This window comes from Erithacus rubecula (assembly GCF_903797595.1).
Source record: "Erithacus rubecula genome assembly, chromosome: 31".
In the NCBI taxonomy this organism is placed as follows: Eukaryota; Metazoa; Chordata; class Aves; order Passeriformes; family Muscicapidae; genus Erithacus; species Erithacus rubecula.
The window spans coordinates 2,195,893-2,217,388 of NC_136682.1; the positions used below are offsets into that span (position 1 = coordinate 2,195,893).

The following is a 21,496-nucleotide window of genomic DNA, read 5'->3' on the forward strand; positions in this document are numbered from 1 at the left end:
CCTGCTGGCAGCACAACTGGGGCTCCCAAGTGAGCAAAGCTTCCCGGAAGCTCCACCCTGGGCCAGCTCATCCCTCTGGCCACTGCCTGAGATGCCCCCTCCCCAAGGGATGAGTCCTGCTTGCCCCACACCCACCCTGACCCCAAAGGCCTGCAAAGGGAATAGCAGGATGGACACACACAGAAGCACCCCAGAGACAGAACAGGAGAGGAGGGAAAGAGGGGTTTTTATACACATTTGCCACAAGAAATGTACAACACAGCAAGGAAGGCAGAGCGGCCCCTCCTGCCAGGCAGCTCCTGGTGCCGGGACGCCCACGGCATCGCCACCGAACCCCGGCTGGCACCAGGAGCCGGGATGAGCTGCGCGGGGGGACACAGCTCATCCCGCTGCAGGACAGCGGAGCTGGGCTTCGGGAGGCTGGGCTGCTGTCGGGAGGAGAGAGGAGGTGCTTCTTTCCTTGTCAACCTTCGGGGCTCAGAATCGCACTCCCGAGGATTTGAGCGAGGTGGTGGTGACGCATCTCCGCACGGAGGAGGATCCCCCGCCGGAGCCGCACATCCTCCCGCTGCCGGAGGAGAAGCCCCCGCCGTACATCGCTCCCCCCATGCCACAGCTGCCCCCCATGCTGCCTCCTCCAAAGCTGCTGCCTCCTCCGCACACGCCGCCTCCTCCCATTCCTCCTCCCATGCCGCTGCCTCCTCCGAATCCTCCTCCCATGCCACAGCTGCCGCCCCCGAATCCTCCTCCCATGCCGCTGCCTCCTCCGAATCCTCCTCCCATGCCGCTGCCTCCGAATCCTCCTCCCATGCCTCCTCTGCCTCCAGAGACAGTTGTCCTGCCCACCACAGCTGGAAGAGAAGAGCAGGTTATGTTCCCATTGCCCAGTCTCAGGCTCTGTCTCTGAAGAAACACAGTGTGATGGTTTTTCTGAGGGACCCCAGGGCAGATACTTACAGACATTGACGTTTGCCATTCCATCGTTGCACAACCTGTGAAGGAAATTGGACATTTTAATTACCCAGTAAATGAGAGGTTGTAAAAACTTTAAACGGTTTCCATTATCAAATTATTTTCATGGTTCACCCTCGTGAGCCACTTTGGAATCACTAAAAGGTTGGAGGAGGAAAATGGCTGGCAATTCCTCTTTACAACAAGGTTTCTCCAGCTTTGAGGTTCATTAAAAACTCAACAGTGACAGAGATGGGGCAGCAGCTCTTCCATCTCTAGAGAGCCAGTTATGGCTCTTGACCCCAAGAACAGCATTAATCACAGCATCCACCCATTAGCCCAAAGAATTGGTTTGGGATTACAGTCAATATTCCAGGTGTCCAGTGTAGATCACAACACCTAATGAGATCTCAGTTGCTTACCTGTTCTCCTCCCCCTCCAGCAACTTCCTGTACATGGCAATCTCAACATCCAGCGCAATCTTGACATTCAGCAGCTCCTGGTACTCCTTCAGCAGGCGAGCCAGCTCCTCCTTGTCCTTCTGCAGGGCACTCTCCAGCTCCTCCAACTTCAACCTGGCATCTTTGAGAGCCATCTCCCCCCTCTCCTCAGCCTCAGCAATGGCTGCCTGCAGCTGCTGGTTCTGGAGAGCACAATGGGAGCTTTCTCAGACCTCAATTTGTCCCTGATGATCAGTCCTCATACCCCCAAGAGGAGAAATCAGGAGGCAAATAAACATCTGCATGAAGTGAACTTGGGGCGATAGAAGGTTTCTGTCCCACTCATGGTCATTTGTGATCCAGCCTGGACCTCAGGTCCATCCTGACCTTCCCCTGAGACACCAACCAGCCCCTTCCTATGTCCTTGATCTCATCCCCAAGACACCAACCAAGCCCTACCTGCTTCTTCACGTTTTCAATCTCAGCCCGCAGCCTCTGGATGTTCCTGGTCAGCTCCTGGATCTCGATCTTGGTGTTGCGGAGGTTGTCCCCGTGCCGGCCGGCCGTGCTCTGTAGCTGCTCGTACTGGTGGCACCAAGACAGACCCATCAGTGACACATTCCTGCTGCCTCTAGATTTGTCACCAGTTTCAAGGCTCAGGTGACACTATGAGGACCCACTGTGCTGCCAGTGGATGCCCAGCTCAATGTTCAAGGTGGCTCTAGGACTCAGTCATGGGGTTTGAGCTTTGAAATGGATCTTTGTGACATTAAAAACTCTCTTGGCATCTGAAAAGCCACTTGGGCTGGAATTTTCTCATTAAGGTGCATTTTGGGCGGTTTTTATCAAGAGATTTTGATGCTTTAAGTTTTAGCTTTCAAATTTTCCAGATTCTCTACTGCATTAGTATATAACTCTGAACTTCATAGAAAGTGTTAGCAAGTTCTCCTCCCAGTTCAATCAGACAAAACAATCCTTTTCCAGCCCCAGAACTAATGACACCATTGCAGCTTCAGGCCCAAAAAGTGCAAAAAAGCAGCAACTTGAGGAGAGCATTCTGGGAAGATGGGACTGCATAACCTGGAGCTGCAATTGGACAACTAACCCCAATATGGAAATGGAACAAGACTTATAAAACTGTGAAAATGTGTAATGCATCGTCCATCTTGAGAGCAGCCTTGGCCAGCCTCTTGTACTGCCCAAGGTGTATCCTGTGAAGACCTTTTCAATAAATACCTGCTTCATTCCTTTAACCCTGTCTAGCCTCTGCTCTAGGTAGCCTCTCAAGGCATCAGTTTGTGCCATGCACCTCAGTGAGTTTGGGACGCGCTGGGAACAATGAGTCAGATCCCTCAAAAGCAGCTCAATCCCTCTGGACCTTCCTTGCACCATGAGCTCCAGCCCCGTTAGCTTGAAAAGGTGTCTCATCCAGCCATGAATTATTGCAAATCACCCAGCCACACCCAGGAGTCTCGCCTGCTGCCTGACTCACCTGGCTCTGGTACCAAGCCTCGGCCTCAGCCCGGCTGCTCTGGGCAATCTGCTCGTACTGGCGCCGAACCTCCTCGATGATGCTGTCCAGGTCCAGGTGCCGGTTGTTGTCCATGGACACCACCACGGACAGATCCCGGCTGATGGTCTGCATCTGAGACAGCTCCTGCAACCAAGACATGAGTCAGAGGCACCATCTCAAGCCTAAATGCACCCAGGCACTCATCTAACTTGGCTACCACACAGTGATGGCAATTTTGGCCCCCCTGGAGAAGGGAGAGCTCCTACCTCCTCATAGATGCACCTCAGGAAGTTGATTTCATCTGTCAGAGCTCCCACCCTGGCTTCCAGCTCGACTTTGGTCATGTAGGCACTGTCCACATCCTAAAGGAAAGATCCCACAGAAAATAGTTTTGTTTCCTCTTGGGAATCCTTCAGGCTCGTGGGAATTGTTGTCCGAGGATTTGGTGTTATTCACTGGGACATCATTATGTTTATATATAATTCTACAGCCACATATATAAATAATTAAAAATAAATAATGTTATGGTGTCATCCCATTATGCAAATTGAATATAAGGGATTCCAGATATCAGCTGGGAGATCTTAAAAACTCCACAGTTCCCATTCAAGCACAGGCAAAGCCAGATACTGGGGGATTATTTGGTGGTGCCTGTGACTCACCTTCTTCAGCACCACAAACTCATTCTCGGCTGTCGTGCGCCTGTTGATCTCTTCCTCATACCTATGGAAAGGAAAAGTGCAAATTGAGTTCCTGGTCTTTCATGCCTAAGGCCGTGAGAAACAAACTGAAAGGGAAAAACATCCCTAAATTAAAATATTTAGGCTGAAAAACTATCTCCACTATCACCATAAAAAGCAGCTGGGGAAAATTAAAGTGACCAAAAAGTTGCCTGAGCTGCTCTGGGCTGTGCACTCACTTGGTTTTGTAATCCTCGACGTACTGCTGCATGTTCTGCAGCTCTGACTCCAGCTGGCCCCGCTGTGCCAGGATTGATTCCAGCTGCCTCCGCAGGTTCTGGATGTAATTCTCAAAGATCATATCCAGGTTCTTCCTGGGCCCTGATGGCCCTTGCTGCTGGAGCAGCTCCCACTTGGTGGAGAGCACCTTGTTCTGCTGCTCCAGGAATCGGACCTACAGCCAAGACATGGAGGGCCCACCATCACACAGCTGCCACCAAAACATCTCTTGCATCACTCAGAAAGGTTTGCATGGTGATGAGAGAACCAATTGACTGTGTTTTTTAAAATTTCTGTTGGTACCTAAGCTTCAATATCAGGAAAAGAAGGAAATTTCTAATTATTTTCTACTTAAAGGAGCTTTTACACATTGCCCTCACTCCAAGTCCATCCCTATTGCAGGCAGTGTGGAAATCTGACCTCCAGCCTCGATTTAAAAGCCTGGAGATTTGAAAACAAAGAGAAAAATATATAAATTAATACTGAAATGGGAGGTTGTTTGGGCAGAGAATGGTGGAGGAGGGAGAATCTGTGCCCGAAACCTGCGGAGGTTGGAGGTGTTGAACCTGCTTGCGAGAGTAACCTCAGAGCAGAGCTTGGTGCAACAGGGCAGATGAAAGCCCTGGAGACATTGCTTTGATCTTGTGTGGAGGAGAGATTCCCATCTCTTCCTTAATGAAAAGGCTCTGCTCAAGCTTCTCTGCCTGCTGGGATTTAGCTCCAGAAGGACGTTTCTGCGCAACTGGGAAGTTCCTCCTAATTCTGGCCTTAATCAGGCCCAATCCCACCCTCTCACCTTGTCAATGAAGGAGGCAAACTGGTTGTTCAGGGTCTTGATCTGCTCCTTCTCCTGGTTTTTAACTTGCTGGATCTGGGGGTCGATCTCGACGTGGACGGGCCGCAGGAGGGTCGTGTCGATCTGCACCGGCTGGATCCCAGGGCCACCTCTCCCGGGGCCACCCATGCCAAAGCCAGGGCCACCAAAGCCACCCATCCCGCCACCAAAGCCACCCATCCCTCCGCTGAAGCCACCCATCCCTCCTCCTCCACCCATTCCCCCAAAGCCACACATTCCTCCTCCTCCTCCACCCATGCCTCCCCCAAAACCGCCGAGCCCCCCGTAGCTCCCGCCGAAGCCGCCCATCCTGCCGCCGTAGCAGCCGCCCATGGACATCCTGGCGCTGCCCCCCATGTTGTGGAGGCTCCTGCTGCCAAAGCCCCCGCAGCGCCCTCCTCCTCCTCCTCCGAATCCCCTGGACACGGAGTACGAGCTGTAGCTGCTCCTGCTCCGGCTGCCGCCTCCGAAGCCCCCACCGATGGCAGAGCAGGAGCTAAAGCCCCTCCTGCTGCCCCCTCCGAAGCTCCTGCAGACAGACTGACGAGACATGGCTGGTTATCCTCAAAGGAGGCGAGAATGGAGAAGCTGAGGAGCTCAGCAGGGGTTGTGGTGAGGAGGTGGGTGGAAGAAGGGAAGTCAGTCCCTCTGGCTGGAGGGCAGAGGATGCTCCCTTTTATGTGTTTTTGGAGGTGGGCTGGGTCTGCATGGGCGTGAAGGAGGAGACAGGTCCTGTCTTCATCAGCGTGGCGTGGCTAAAGATTTCCATCTCCAATTTGCCAAACATTGACCCTACCCAGAAACACACCCTCTAATGCAGGAGAAAAGGCAAAAAAAACTCCAACTGGGGCTCCCAGCACGCCATGAGTAAGGAATCTTACGCCTCGTGAAGCAGCAAGAGCCTCCCTAGGATACACCAGGCATTTGTTTTCCACCTTTCATCCACCGGGGTTGTTTCCCTGCTTGTGTTTATCTTTAAATCTCTCACTCCAAAGCCCCATTGCAGGCAGGCACTGCGGCTTATGCCAAGTTGTAGCCTGGCTTTCACAATTCCCAAAACACACCTAAGTTACACCCTCGGCTTTCTTTTTACTTGGAAAATTGCCTTTGGCTCAGAGAATTGAGTTTCTCAATCTACAGCCAGAGCTCAGCAAATTGCATTTTGATGAGGCTCTGAGCCTTTTTGATAAATAAAACCTCACTGGTGATGAGACACTGGTGCTGGCACTGGAAATTCATTTGCTGTTGGACTAAAGCATGTCCCACTGTCTTCATGCCGAGACAATGTCAGCACTGATGAGGAAATACCCTATCTGGGAAACCCGTGTAGGATTTTCTGAGAGCTTTCAGGACCATGAGGAGACACCAGGCACCAGCTGCCATGGTGGGACGTGCAGGAAGATGGAGGGACAGCCCCAGGAACACAGTGGGAGGAGGGATCCTAAACCTTGCTGCCCACATCACACACCCTGGAACAATTTAAATGCGATTAATAGAGCTCAACTCACTTATGGAAATGAGGAGGGCTTAGAGGAATTACCATTCTTTCCAGCTGTTTCACTTATTTTGGTGTTTATATTTGATGTTTATGCCAATATATCTTTGGCAGATGTAGATTTTAGAAAGGCAGGAATTGTCGGAATCCTCCAGTTCCGATTCCCAGCTGAGGATGGACTCAGACTGTGATCCATCACAGAATTCCAGGATGGCTTGGGTCAGAAAGAACTTTAAATCCCATCTCGTTCCACACCCTGCTATGGGCAGGGACACCTTCCTTTATCCCAGGTGGCTCCAAGCCCCTGTCCAACCTGGCCTTGGACACTTCCAGGGATTGGGCATGCACCACCCTTCACAGAATCATGGAATGATTCAGGTTGACTCTGTAAGTCATTCAATCCAAAAATCCATCACACATCCACCCTTTTGCCTTGCTCACCAAATAACAATTAGTCTCATTTTATTCTTTATAGAGAAAATATTTTTTTTAATTACTTTTCAACATTTTAAAGCCACCTAGGACATATTGAAGTCCAAACCCACGGCTCTGCAGGCACCTAGTTGTGCTGCAGCCATCTGGTGCAGGTCTTGGAATTCTCACACAGCACATGTTAATTAGGAGCTTCTGGAAAATCCACACCAGCAACTTCTGGTATCATCAGATGTTTAAATACCTCTAAAAATATCGCCCAGACACCCATTTCCAAAAGTGCCTTGGGACTCGGACATGCAGCTAAACTGGCATTTCCACTGGAAAACATCACATTCCCTGTGTTTATCCCACCTCCTGGACCTGTGTGGGTCTGGGACGACTCAAGAAGGTGGATTAGGGGGTAGATAAACCTAAGAAAAATCATGGAATCATAAGATTAAGACTGGAAAAGACCTTCAAGATCATGAAGTCGTACTTTTGAAAAAATAAATATATATAATATCAAAATCTCACTGTAGGAGCAAATGAATGGCGGGAGGGGGGGTTTGGATGGAATGAATCAATAAACAGAAAATAAATCAATACACAGGCAATAAAAATGGGGGCTGAATCACTGTCCCCCAACAGCCCAGGCAAAACCCACCTCCCTCAGCGTTATCCAACCTCTGGTTACACTTTCCTGGGGGATTTTTGTTGGGATTTTTTTTTTTCTCCTTCTGTGGGCGGGATGACAGGATCCGAAAGTTCTCTGGTTCCCAGGGAAGGAGAGCTCCCGAGTCAGCAAACGGCAGAGCCCCAAGCGCACGTGGAAAGATAACACAGATGTTGAGTCACGGCCACAGCTCCAGCCAAGCTTAGGAAATCCAACTGGGATTTGGGTATCAACATCCCCTCCTGGTTCAAACATGAGCTCCAGCAGAGGTGGAATGGCTTGGGTGGGAAGGGAGTGGATTATCCCATCCCACCCCTGCCATTGCACATGGGCAGGGACGCCTTCCACTAGACCACACTGCTCCAAGCCTGTCCAGCCTGGATTTGGGCACTTCCAGGGATAGAGCAGCCACAGTTTTTCCAGAAAATCCATTCTAGGACCTCAGCACCCTCACAGGGAAGAACTCCCTCCTGATATCCCATGTAATCCTGCCCTCTTTCCAGCTGGAAACCATCACCCCTTATTCCATTATTTCAGGCTCTTTCCAAGGACTTTCCAAGTCACTCTATAGCTGTCCTGGAGCCCCCAGTGAAGGAAAATGACCTTCAGAGGTCACTTCCCACCCAAACAGTTCCATGATGCTTTGAAAATAAACAGGCTTTGAATAACTGATAGGAAACCACGAAATCACAGGATCATGGGATGGTTTGGGCTAGGAAGGACTTTAAAGTTCATCTTGGTCCAACCCCTGTCATGGGCAGGGACAAACCCCAATGAATCCAATCCTATTTTCAAACCATGGAAAACATTTTCTCTCCTCCAGCCAGAGGCAGGAGTTATATCACCTCTGAGTCTGGCCTGGGAGAATTTTTCCCTAATTGCTGATGCGATCCCAGGAACAAAAGGGGAGGGGTTTGTATTCGTGTTTGTTTTAGCGACAGCCTCTGTGCTCCTGGAGAAGCCCTTTGTCTCTTGTCAGGCAGGAGCCGCTGCTGGAAGTGAGTTTGGATTGGGGTGACTCCGAGGGATTGGGGTGACTCCAAGGGAAGTCAATGCCTTTGCATTCAACACCACTTTAGGTGGCTTTTACAACTCCCCAAATGTTTAACCATCGCTCAAACCATGTCCCCACCCAAGCAGTGACAAGCCCGTGCTGGCAGCATTGAGACATTCCATTGTGACACGCCGCCTGTCACTGCTGGTACTGGATGTCTTCAGCCTTTTCCAGCTCGGAGCTGAACATGGGAGAAACGGGATGAGTCACCCCAAGCACAGTCTGTGGCTGGCCAGGGATGTGATTCAAGGTCTCCTGAGCAAGAGGTCAAACCACAGCAGGAGTTTGGGGATCAGAATTTATCCAAATACTCTGCTTTTGGGGAGGGGTGAGGTTTGATGGAGCAGCGGGGGAAAGTCTTGCTCTTCCCATGGTCTCGGCTGCCTTTTGGAGATGCCTTAAGAGGAATCCATGGATCCCTGGTGAGTCCAGACAATAGGAAAAGCTGCAGGGCTGGCTCCAGGATCATGCATACCAAGGAATTAGCTCCAAATTATTTGGAGGGGTGATGAGCACTCTTCCTTCGCCCACACCAACCATGGTGGGATGCTCCTAAAGCACTCAGATTCGTGCAAAGAGTGCCCTGGGAGCTCCAGATGTGGCACCACAGTCCTGAGGTCACCTCAGAAAACAGGGTGGGCAGTTGTTGGTCAGGCACAGCGGCCAGGGAGAGGTGGGATAGCTCAGGAACATCCCAACTCCAGCATGGAAAGGGCTTATGAAGAGAAGGAAGAAGGGGAGAGTCTCTAAAATCCACAGAGTCTGAAAGTCTGCTCAGATCTGGTGGGGACAGTGGTGGGACAATCTGCCCTGTGCAGAGATCCTGCAGGACAGAGAGGGGTGAGAGGAGACCCAGCTGCACCTTCACCTGAGTTCCTTTAAATTCAGACTTCAAAGGGCAGGAGAAAGTCAGGAAATGTTTTCAGATCTCGTCAGAAGACGAGACTTGTTACAACACGAAACTCTTTGGTCGGAGAGAAAAACCACACCAGGTTTCTGCCTCTCATGTTTATTGGGGGATGGCACATGCCAAGGAGAAAGACTTAAGCAAACACACACGATTGTTCCCATGGTCCCAAGGAAAAGGTGAACCCTGAATAAAAATAAACATTTTACAACAGCCCAAGTGAAACTTGGGGGGGGAAAACAAACTCAGCTGGGTGAGAAACATCTTCAGCTGGGCCAAGGCAGCAGAAGGAAATTCCTGTTTTAGAGCTTGAGCTGGAGCTGATGAGTGGCACTGATTAAAGTTGCACCACAGCTGGATCCAGCACAACAGTTTGAGAGAAGCTGAGGCTCCTGCCTGTGTTGGGTGCCTCTTGCTTGGAGGGTGCTGCTCCCCAGGCTCATCCCAGCTGGGTTTGGGGCTCCCCATGGATGGCAGGTCCTGCTCCCAAAGGAAATCTGGGCACTTTGATGTCCAGCAGCTGGAGCAGAGCACAAGGGATTGAGCTGTTCTCGGCTGCTGTTGGGATTCTCAGTCCTTAGCAGGTGGGTTTGGCCAGGTTTGTCTCCCACCCACAGTTTGAGTGGTGGTTTAAGGTGCCATCAGTGGTCACTGGGGGGTCATCGTGCAATTTGCTCCCTTTCTCCTCTGGGTGCAGGGTTGGGGGGTTGATTCCTTTCCTATGCCCTCCGGCCAGCGGAGCCAGCGTTCTTCAGGACGTTGCCAGATCCCCCCACCACCACCGAGTTAGATCCCCCACCCAGGGAGCAAAATCCACCCCCGGAACCAAATCCACCCCCTCCCAGGCTGAAGCATAAACCAGCACCGCCCGTGTTGCAGCTGCCTTTCCCGCTCCCAAAGCCAATTCCTCCTCCTCCAAGGCACAATCCGCTGCCGTATCCACCTCCCACGGAGCTGCCGCTGCCCACCACGGCTGCAGAGAGGAACAAAAGGCACCAGGTTAGCTCTGATGCCACCAAGAAGTTTGGGAGCACTGGTCCCAGCCCGCCACACTCCCATGGGAACGGTACTTACAGATGCTGACAGAGCTCTGGCACTCTCCAGACATCCTGCAAGGAAGAGAGATGGAGTGTCAGATCCAGAGCACCTGGAGCGCTCCAGCTCCATGAATTCAGGATTGGTCCACTGGCACAGCCACAGGACCATGGTCCACGGCTCATGACACCACCATTAATGTTTTATGAAGATGATGGTACACGTTTTTCCCATTGATTGATCAGGATACATTGGAATTCTTGCTGTGTCCCACTCACCTGCACTCCTCACCCTCCAGCAGCTTCCTGTAGGTTGCAATCTCCACATCCAGGGCTAATTTGACATTCATGAGCTCTTGGTAATCCCGGAGCTGCCGGGCCATGTCAGCCTTGGCTTTTTGCAGAGCTGTCTCCAGCTCGGTCAGTTTGTCCCTGGCATCCTTGAGAGCCACCTCCCCGCGCTGTTCTGCATCCGCAATTGACGTCTGAACAGTCTCACACTGCAGGGCAAGACATGGGCAGGATGAGCGGGGTGAGAGCAGCCAGAGAGATGGAAACATGATCTCAGATCAGAGAAACATGTAATGGTCTGGGTTGGACAGGACCTTAAAGGTGATCTTTCACTTTTTCACTATCCCAGGTTGCTCCAAGCCACGTCCTACTCGGCCTTGGGCACTTCCATGGATGGAGCATCCATGACTTCTCTGGGCAACGTGTGCCAGACCCACTCAGACTTAGCTGTTCCCAGGTCCCTCCCAAGCCAAATAATTCCCACCACACTTATTTCCCTTCAGGGAAGTTCTAAAGGGCGTGACCAAGAGGTCCTCCCCATTACCAAACCCATAATCCCCACCTGCTTCTTCACGCTCTCGATCTCAGCCCGTATCCTCTGGATCATACGGTTGAGCTCCGAGATCTCCATCTTGGTGTCCTTGAGGTGGTCCCCATGCACACCTGCGGTTGCCTGCAGCTCCTCATACTGGTGGGAAGAAGCAGGGAGAGGGCATTGAGTCTATTCTGACCTCACCACCATGGGGAAGCCAAGCAGAGCGAGTCTGTGCCAGGTCCATTCTGGATGGACCAGCGCCAGCACCATTCCAGATCTTGCCATGGCCTGAGCTGCCAGCAGTAGCTTTTTCACCCCCTTGGGCACTGGAGAGCCCCAGCAGCAGGTGCCAGCCTCACCTTGCAGCGGTACCACGCCTCAGCCTCAGCGCGGCTGCGTTTGGCGATCTCCTCGTACTGCGCCTTCACCTCGGCGATGATGCTGTTCAGGTCCAGGCTCCGGTTGTTGTCCATGGACAGCACCACCGAGGTGTCAGACACGGTCTTCTGCATCTGGGACAGCTCCTGCAGGTGACACCCAACCCAGATTTAGCCATTCCAGAGCTTCCTTATGGTGCCACAGCCCTCTCCCATCCCGGTGTCCCCAGAGCACTCACTGCCTCATAAAGACACTTGAGGAAGTTGATCTCATCTGACAGAGAATCCACTTTTCCCTGGAGTTCCACCTTGGTCATGTAGGCTGCATCCACGTCCTGCAGCAGAGATGGGATGAGAAAACCTGCCTGGCACACACCAGTTAATCTAATATTTCATTAAATCATGGAAGGGTCTGGGTTGGAAGAGACTTTAAATGCAATTCCATCCCCTGCCAAGGGCAGGGACACCTTTCACTCTCCCAGGCTGCTCAAAGCCCTGTCCAACTTGGCCTTGGACACATCCAGGAAAGGCAGACACAGCTTCTCTTGGAAAACCATTCCAGGGCCTCCCCACCCTCACAGGGAGGAATTCCTTTCCAATATCCCATTCATCCCTGCCCTCTGGCAGTAGGAAGCCATTCCCTGTGTCCTGTCCCTCCAAACCATTGTCCAAAGTCCCTCTCCTCCTCTCCTGGAGTCCCTTTAAGAAAAAAAAAAAAAAAAAAAAAAAAAAAAAAAAGAAAAGAAAAAAAAAAAACTTGACCTTCTTCAGGAGCACAAATTCGTTCTCAGCTGCTGTCCTTTTGTTTATCTCCTCCTCGTACCTGTGGATGGGAAGGAGGGAGATGGAATCTGGCTGCTTGTTTTGGCTCCAGCTCAGGCTAATGAACATTGTTGGCCTCAGACTCATAAACTCGGCAAAAATAGATCTGCCACGAGGGAGATTTATGGACAGGGAATTGCATTTCGCCTTTCAGGACAAGCCCTGGCTCCTGCATCTCCAGCTCCTGGGTGAGGAAAGCCTGGAAAGAGGAATTCTGGCTCTGCTGAAGTGAGTCCTGCTGTTTGCAGCCACTCCAAGTTCCTTCCACGAGATCCAAAAACCTGCAGCCCCTCACTGGTATCAAGGGATTTGGAAGGGACTTACAGGGATCATCGAGTTCAGCTCCTGGCCCTGCACAGGACAACCCAGAATCCCAAATGGACCCAAATTTTCCAGATGCTCACCTCCAAATGTAAAGTCAATTTTCACCCAGCAACCTCTGGTCTTATGGATTCCAATGATTCCCAGACTTCCTTGCCCACTATCTTTTGTAATTCCACAAGTGGATTAATTTCTCCAGTCTTTGTTCTACTTTTTCCAACTTTTCCTCAAATCCTTAATGATATTATGAGAAGGAATCATGAGGAAATCCATAAGGAAATTAGAGTTGTGTTTAGCAACTGATTAATTCATTAATGTCACTGATTCTTAAGGAATTCCTTCTTGACAAACAGTGGAGGATCCTCCATCAGGAAAAAGTACAATTCTAGCAATATATTGAGAACATCTGAGAAAAGCTGAGAATGCACCACTTTTCATCCAAACTCACTTTCCCCAAACATTTTATGTTTTCTAACCATCAGGAAAAAAATCAATACTGAAATTATTATAGGAAAAAATAAATATTGAAAAATACTATCAGTATTTTGGGGTTTTGGCTGTTTGAAGTGAGTTTTTTCTCCCTGTTTATTCATCACCAGACACCCCAAACAACCTACTTTGTCTTGAAGTCTTCCACCATGTCCTGGAAGCTCTTCAGCTCTGTCTCCAGCTGGAGCTTCTCACTGGAGAGACCATCCAGCTGCTTCCTCAGCCCACTGATGTAGGTCTCAAAGAAAATGTCCAAGTTCCTGCCCCCCGTTGGACCAGCCTGCTGCTGCAGCAGCTCCCACTTGGTCTGCAGGATTCGGTTCTGCTGCTCCAGGAACCGAACCTAAACAGGTGGGGGAAGAGTGATTCTTCCTCCAAAACCCCATCTTTTTACTGATTTGTTCCCATGTGTTTTCTGTATTTTATTCTCATTTAATTTGGGATGACTTCCCAGTCCTACGGGACAGGTAGGACCACAGTGGATGGGGTGAGTGGGCAAAAGGGGTCACGTCCCCTCCCCAATTTTGGAGCTTCTAAACAGGAGAAACACAATGAGCTTCATGGGTTTGGCACCTTCTTGTTCAAAATAGCCAAAAAAGTCCCATCATCTTCAAAATAAACCAAAAAGTCCAACCATCTCCTTAAAAAAATCTAAATCACTATATATCCCATCTTCCACTTAAGAATAACCCAAAACACTCCGAATCCCAACATCTCCTTAAAAATATTCCCCCAAAAAAATCCCACCTTCTCCTTTAAAACAGCCCAAGTCACACAAAATCACATCTTCTCTTTAAAAGCCAAAAGCACCCAAAATCCCATTAAAAACAGCCCAAAACACTCAAAAAAATTTACCTTGTCCTTCAAAGTAGCCCAATGTTCTCCATAAAATAGCCCATTTTGCCCATAAAAACAGCCTCAAACATCTCCAGTTTATGGAGATTTGGGCAACTCCACTGGATGAGCATCTCCTGGTCTTTCCCACCCTCCAGAGACGATCCCAGAGTGAAGCCCCTTCCAAACCTTGTCGATGAAGGAGGCAAATTTGTCGTTGAGTTGCTTGATCTCCTCCCTCTCCTGTGTCCGAACCTTCTGGATCTCAGGGTCAATCTCCAGGTTGAGGGGGGCCAGCAGGCTCTGGTTGATGGTCACCTCCCTGATGCCACCCGGGGGGCAGGGGGGGAAGCCACCGTCGAATCCTCCACCGAAGCCACCGAAGCCACTGCCGAGGCCTCCACCAAAGCACCCCGCACCAAAGCCGCCCCCAAAGCCTCCTTGGCCACCAAAGCCTCTGCAGGCCCCCCCAAATCCTCCCAGGGAGGTGCTTTTAGTGCCCCCCAGAGCGTAGAGGCTCCTGCTGCTGAAGCCACCGGCAGAGCCTCGGCATCCCCCGCGCTGCGCCGAGCCCAGCGCCGCCTTGCTCTTGCCCCCGAAGCACACGGAGCTGGAGCTGAACCCCTTGCCAAGAGCACAGGACTGGCGAGACATGGTGAAGGGTCCCCAAGATTCTGAGCAGAGGGCTGAAGCTGGAGATTTGCAGGAAAGAGGAGTCAAGTCCTGTGGGAGCAGCTGTTGGGTCTCCCCTTTTTATGGGCGCAGGGAGTCGGTCGGTGCCGGGGGGAGTGGAGATGACATTTTTTTGGGGGTTGTTTCGTTCTCTTCATTGTTTTCAGGTTTGAAAGGACGCCCTCCTCACTTTGCCACAACCGTGACCTCCCTGCAAACACTCCCCAGAGTGTAAAGAAAAACAAAAGTATTGTTGGTGTTGGAGCCGAACTCCAACTCAAATTCCCTGGGCTGACACTCACAAAGCCCCGTGAACTCTCTGATGTGTCACGCCCTCAAGGGAAACCCTTGTTTTAGCTAAATCTGTCATTTTCAGCCTGACACCAAGGGCTGGGTTCACTGAATTCCAACAAAAACCCAGGCTCCCAGGCACACCCTCAGATGCACTCAGTTTCAACCTCCAGCTCTGCGGAGAGGTGACGTGGGTTGTCCAAAGTGTTTCACAACTGGGAGCATTAGTGTTTGGCAGGGCTTTAAAACTACTTTTATGTCAATAAAGATGATTTTAAAACCTTCTTAAACCTTCTGAAAGGATGTTGAAGTCATTTTGGATCTCTCTGAGTGATGGGTTGAGATGGGTGGGACACACTGGGATTTGCAGAGACTGAAATATCTCAATATATCTGTGTTGCACAACACCCCAGCAGGGTCAAGACTGTTTCCTGCCCCACAACTTTGACAGGGGATCACATCCCTCCTCTGAGGAACCTTCCAGGGATTTTCAGATGTTTTCTGAGGGTCCTGGTGGGTCTCCAGTCCCTCCACAGCATGTGGTACTCAGAAAAGCCACTCTCAGCCTACCCCATCGTTAAAACAGCACAATTTAATTGCTTAATTGCTTTAAATTTCTATTTAAATGAGGCGTTGAGTTGCCTCCATTGAGGATCCCGGTTTATCCCACCGTTAAAACAAATAAAAAGCCCCAAAACTTCCCCCCAACCTCACACTACCAATAAAATCCAGCTCTGGATTATCCCATTCATTGGGAGACGTTTGTGGAACCAGTTTCAGCTCTGAAGTTTCACCTCCGGCTTTTTTTTTTTTTTACTGAAAATATGTAAATCTAGGTCTGGGTGCATGTCCCGGTGTTTCCTCCTGAATCTCATCGGGGATTCCTAAAGCTCCAGGGTGTTCAGCCCCGGGGGATTCGCAGAGAAGGAAACAGGGAAGTTGATGCTCCCTTTGGACAATGCGCATCCTGCACACCCCAACCCCACCTGGAAACCCCCCACTCCCCCTCCCCCCCTCCGGGGTTCCCCAATTTTCCATCTGGAGAAGAGAAGCGGTTTGAGCAGAGGGGAGGAGGCGGCGGCTGCAGCTCCTGACCTTACGCAACCGGCAGATCTGCCCCAAACCGAATGAACCTGTTGGAGCTGGGGCGGAGAGCATTCCTGCCAGGAGTTCCCAGGGTGGCTCCCGCAGCAGCTCCTGGCCCAGCCGCCGGCCCGCTGCCAGCCCCGCGTTTGCCCAAGCAGCAGAGCCCTGCCCCGCCCGGCCACCGCGGGGTGGAGACACCTCACTGGGACACGGGGTCGGCTCCCAAATCCCTCCTAAGCTCCGAGGTGGAGCGCCTCAGATGCTCCAGCGCTTGCCAGGGTGGGGATGCATCAGGAGCAAAGACAAGGGCCCAAGGCTGGCCACTGTCACCCAACTAGTGCTGGCCACCATCAATCACCCAGTGCTGGTCACAGTCACCCATCCAATGTTAGGCAATATCACCACCCAACAGTGGCCACCACCCCTGACCCACTGCTGGCCACTGTCACCCACCTAAAACACTGTCACCCATCCACCCTAACATGGAGGGCCATCCCCCACTCAGTCTTGGCCACTGTCACCCCCCCAACATTGGCCACCATCGCCCACCTGAACCTGCCCACCATCACCCATCCAGCACCCCAACATCCCAGTGTATCCCGTGGGAGAAGGGGCCACCAGCACGGACGCCCAGCAGTCCCAACCAGGGAAATGTGTAGGGGACCCAGAGCCCGGATACAGCTGATTTCACCCCAAAACTGTGCTGGGACGGGTGAAAACATCAGATCCGGAAACTCCCGGCTGCTCCGCTGGCAGCCGCCGACCCAGGAAATTGCAGGGCTGGGAGCGGGAATGGTGACAGCTGGAACAACAAGGTGGGTCCCCGGGAGATCAAAGCAGGTGTTGCAGCAGATGGGCGGTGCCCTGGGACTGCCGAGAGCCCCGGAGCCACGGCGGGATCCCGGGATCTGGGTACCCCCGACCCCGGGATCCACAGCCCCGGGAGCCACGGCGGGATCCCAAGGTTCAGAGCACCCCCAATCCCGGGATCCACAGCCCCCCGAGCCACGGCGGGATCCCAGGGCTCAGGGCACCCCCAATCCCGGGATCCACAGCCCCGGAGCCACGGCGGGATCCCAGGGCTCAGGGCACCCCCAATCCCGGGATCCACAGCCCCCAACCCCGGGATCCACGGCCCCCGAGCAGGCTGGCTCTCGTCACCGCTGTGGTGCCATTGGTGCCCCCTCTCGTGATGTCCCACTGCCCTGGGGTGGGACCCTGCATCGTGCCCAGCCAGAAGGAGAGCTCAGGAACATCCCAGGGAATGAGGGTTAGGGATCAGCAGGGGGGAAGGAGCACCAAGCTGGACTTGCAGGAGCCCCGTGAGGGGGTGAGGACCCTCCTGGGGGTCACAGGGTGAGGGTGGGCCCCAGGCAGGGGTAGGGCTGACCTTGGGGGTGCCACAGGAATCCATGGGAATATCCCATGGGAATAATGACCCACTGGACACCCAGGTCCCCCTGCTTCTTCCCGCATGGGGGGGCAAACAAGGACACCAAAATGAGATGAATTTAGTGTTAAAAGGGTCAGGGTGAGTGCTTGAGGTGGAGGGAATCCTGTGTTTTGAGGGAAAACCATTGGAATTGGGGGCCTCTCAGCTGCATCATCACCCACTCCTCAAATTCCTGGGAGTGGGAAACCAATGGGCTGCACCCAGGGTATCCCTGTATTCCTCCCTCCCCAGTCCCTTGGGATCCCAAATCCAGAACACCCTCTAAAGGGCCACAATGTGCCCCCAAAGCTCAAACAGGCTCCCAAAATCAAGACTACACCTCAAGCCACCCCATCTCCCAGTGCCCTTCCCTGGGTGCTCCCCAACTCCTGGGGTCACTCCACATCTCACCCCAATTTAAAAGACCCAAAATATGCTGGGTCTGGGGGTGCAGAGTCTCAGGGGGCTGCGGGGGCTGTTCAGGAGCAGGGAGAGGTTTGGGGTGCAGGGAGGGGAGGAGTGCAGGGGTGTGCGTGTGAAAGTACCGAGAGTTTGGGCGGCTCCTCCCGACGCTAATTACAGGAGTTAATTGCCCCGACAGGTCCCGGCTTGTCACTGCACCCCAAAACCCCACCCAGGTGGCTGCCAAGGGACCAGCCCCCCATACGGGGCAGAGACCCCCCCATAAACACCCTGGACACATCTACGTGAGGAGGTGCCCACCTGAGCACCTGGATTTTGGGGGGTCCCCTCTATGGGGAGGTGGGTTTTGGGGTGAAGGAGCTCATTCAGGAGATGGATTTGTGGGGGGATGATCTTGGGAGGGGGTCCCACAAAAACAGAAATGGGATTGAGAACTCCCTGATCTAGGAAAATTTGGGGGTCCAGGAAGTTTCTGCCTGAGCCCTCAGATTTTGGGGATCCCCTCCACGGGGAGGTGGGGTTTGAGGTGAAGAAGCCCATTCGGGAGGTGGATTTGGGGGGCCTGAACCTGGATGGACCCTCAATGGTGGAAATGGGGGTTCAGGTTCCCTAGTAGGAAAATCTGGGGGGGCACAAACCCCCCCAAGGGATCAGCACCCCCAAACCCCTCAGCCTGCTCCCCCAATCCCGAGAGGACTCCCATTTCCCCCAGCACCCCAAACCCCTCACTCCACCCCAAAAGGGACCCCAGTGTCCGGATCCCCCCTCCCACCTGTCTCACAATGCCCCAAAAGGCTCAGGGACCCCCAAACCTGGGCCCCATCGGGCAGGTGAGTCAGACCCCAGCCATGGGGTGAGCTGAGTCAGGTCTCGGCCCTGGGGGAGCCCCGAGGTCCCGAGATTGAACCCCCAGAGTGGGTTCGGGGTCAAATCCTGCGGGGGGAGGGGTCCCCGAGATGTCCCCGTGTCTCAGTTTCCCTCCCCGGGCACCACCAGCTCCAGTGCGGGGAGGTTTGGGTGATGGGGGGAATGACCCCAAATCCCCCCGGGACCCTCGAAGTCCCCCTGAAATGTCCCAGCGCGGTGGGGAGAGATCTCCCGCCCCCCAAAGACCCCCCTCCGAACTTGGGGTCCCCTCCATGGGGAAGGGGGCGAAGAGAGCAGGGGGTGCTGGCACTGAGGGGGGGTGTGGGAGGGGGGGTCCTCTCCCACCCCCCGGGTGCAGACGTCACTGAGTGTGACACGAGGTGACATCGCGGTCCCACCGAGCTCCCCCCACAAACATTCCCTTCCTCAGTTTCCCTGCAGGGTCTCCGCGATTCCCAATTCCCAACCAGGAGGGTCCTTGGGGCTCGACTCCCCCCCAGAACCATTCAGATCCCCCGGCAGCCAAACCCCTGAGCCCCCCCGATCCCACCCCCAGCCCCCAAGAGCCCCCCACTCTCTATCTACTTCTCGACTACCGCAGACACCCCCAGACCTCCAGCTCGCCCCCAGCCCCAAACCCACCCTCTGACCCGCCCAGGAGCCTCCAGACCCACCCTCAGACTCCCCCAGACCCACTCCTGACCCCCCTAAACCCATCAGATCCCCCCCCACCCTTCCAAATTCTCAGTGGAGCCGGGTCTGGCGGGGACCCCCCATTCCCGATTCATCCTCCCCTCCGCCGAAAGAGTTTCCGAGTTTGGGGCCCCAAATCCTGCCCCTCCCTCCCGCGGGTCCATTCCCGCTCCTCTGCCGCCCTCCAGCGTCCGCGAACCCCAAAATCACCGCGGCGGGAGGGCTCTGAAGGGCTGCGGGGGCGACCCCGAACCCCTCCAACCCCTCCCCATCAAAGAACCCTGCGAGCCCCCAAACCCGCCCCCCAAAAGCAGGGGGGGACCCTGGGGAGACCCCCCGAAACTGGGCAGAGTGGGGGAGATGAAATGGGGGGACAGAAAAGGGAGTGCAGGGAGGGGACCCCGATTTTACCCGCAGGGGGGGCACCGCTGCTGTCACCCCCTTTCTTAAGGGGGGGCTGAGTCATCCCCCCCCCCCCCCGACCGGACACCCCCCTTTACCCTCAAGGCCCCCAAAAAGCGCAGGGGCCCCCGAGGGGCTCAGGGACTCCCTGAATTTGGCGGGGCCCGCGGTGGGTCTGAGGGAACCCCTCCCAGATTTGGGATCCCCCCTTAACTGGGGAAATCTGGGAAGGGTCCCCAAAACTCCCGGGGTGCGAACTGGGCAGAGCTGAGGGCGCTCAGTACTGCAGCCCCTCCCCAACTCCTTAATTAATTAGTGCATTAATTAATTGATCCTCTCCTAATTACAGGCATCAGGTGTCACCCCCCGCCCGCGGAGGGAACTGGGCGGGGACACCCCAAAACCTGCAACACCTCCAGACCCTGTGGACACTCCCAGCCCCCCGAACCCATGGAGGGACCCCCCAAATCCCCCCTCAGTCCTCCCCAGCCCCAAACGCCCAAAAGTCCCTCTGCACCCCAAAACGGCTCCGAGCCCCCAAATCTCTGCCACCAACCCAGACACCCCAGGGCACAACCCCGACACCCCCAAAGCAACTGGGGGCGCTGGGACCCCCAAACTAGCCCCCTGCCACCCCTCCCTGCTGCTCCTGGGGACCCCAGAAGGCACCCAGGGGTTTTGGGGTGCGGTAGCACCCCGAGAGCAAACCCCACAAACTTCCCTGGAGGGACATGGGCACCCCAAAACAGACCCTGGCACCCCAGGATGAGAGCCCAGGAAGGAACCAGGCACCCCAAAGCAAATTCCTGCATCCCAAAATGGTCCTGGCACCCCAAAACAGACCCGGGCACCCCAAACACGGCGCTGATGCCCCAGGGTGGGAGCCTGTACCCCCAAACTGATCCTCATATTCTGGAATTGGTTCTGGCATCCCAGAGGGGATCTGGGAACCCCAAAACAGACCCAGGCACCCCCTGAGGGAAACAACTCCCCCCAAACACACCCTGGCACTCAAGATCCTGGAACCTGGGGGTCCTGGAACCCCAGAAGGGACCTTGGCACCCCAAAACGGACCCTGCCATTGTGGGATGGGTTCTGGTAGGACAAAACGGTGCCAGGCAGCCCAGGATGAGGGCAGACACCCTAAAACTGGTCTGGGCATCCAAAAAAGGACCCAGGCACCCCAAAACAGGAATTGGTATCCCAAAACAAGTCCTGGGTTCTGACACCCCAGGAGGGACCCCCAGGCAGATATTGACAGGCCAGGTTGGGCCTGGCACCCCAAAACAAACCCAGGCACCCAGAAATGGGTTCTGGCACCTGGGAGAGAGCCAGGCAACCCCAAACGGGTATTGGCACCCTGGGATGGGTCCTGGCACCCCAAAACTGGTCCTGGCACTCAGGAAAGGAGCCAGGCACCCCAAGATTGGTCCTGGCAGTCACAGATGGGTCCTGACACCCCAAAACGGATTCTAAAACCCCTAAACAGGCCCAGACACCCCAAAACTGATCTGGGAATACCAAGATTTGTCCCAGTGCCCCAAGAAAGATTCAGGAACCCCAAAACAGTCCCAGGCATGCCGAGATGGGTCCCACCACCCCCAGACAGATCTGAGCATCCCAAGATTGTCCTGGCACTGCAGATAGCCTGGGATGAGCCCCAACATCCCAAAGCGGGGCACACAC

At 53.8% G+C, this 21,496-nt stretch overlaps 2 protein-coding genes across 2 annotated transcripts; both read right to left on the reverse strand.

Annotated features, from left to right (window-relative positions):
- Positions 1-477: 477 nt before the first annotated feature.
- On the reverse strand, positions 478-5,250 carry LOC306813591 (keratin, type II cytoskeletal 75-like; the record flags this gene model as incomplete). Its single annotated transcript, XM_079329102.1, has 9 exons — positions 478-851; positions 958-992; positions 1,374-1,594; positions 1,851-1,976; positions 2,884-3,048; positions 3,171-3,266; positions 3,567-3,627; positions 3,824-4,038; positions 4,660-5,250. The coding sequence occupies 9 exons, from the start codon at positions 5,248-5,250 to the stop codon at positions 478-480; spliced, it is 1,884 nt and encodes a 627-aa protein (XP_079185228.1).
- A 4,638-nt stretch (positions 5,251-9,888) lies between these two features.
- On the reverse strand, positions 9,889-14,670 carry LOC306813594 (keratin, type II cytoskeletal 4-like). The gene is made up of 9 exons (XM_079329109.1): positions 14,134-14,670; positions 13,239-13,453; positions 12,241-12,301; positions 11,718-11,813; positions 11,461-11,625; positions 11,129-11,254; positions 10,555-10,775; positions 10,316-10,350; positions 9,889-10,214 (listed from the first exon to the last, which is right to left on the reverse strand). Exons 1-9 carry the CDS (start codon positions 14,596-14,598, stop codon positions 9,961-9,963), a joined length of 1,638 nt encoding a protein of 545 aa, XP_079185235.1. The 5' UTR covers positions 14,599-14,670; the 3' UTR covers positions 9,889-9,960.
- Positions 14,671-21,496: the final 6,826 nt, after the last annotated feature.

Excerpts from the sequence above, each read along its gene's own strand:
- LOC306813594 (XM_079329109.1), bottom strand. The coding sequence starts at position 14,598 with ATGTCTCGCCAGTCCTGTGCTCTTGGCAAGGGGTTCAGCTCCAGCTCC. Across the intron at positions 13,454-14,133 it reads TTGCCTCCTTCATCGACAAG|GTTCGGTTCCTGGAGCAGCA; the intron begins GTTTGGAAGGGG and ends CCACCTGTTTAG. Across the intron at positions 10,351-10,554 it reads CTGGAGGGTGAGGAGTGCAG|GATGTCTGGAGAGTGCCAGA; the intron begins GTGAGTGGGACA and ends TCTTCCTTGCAG.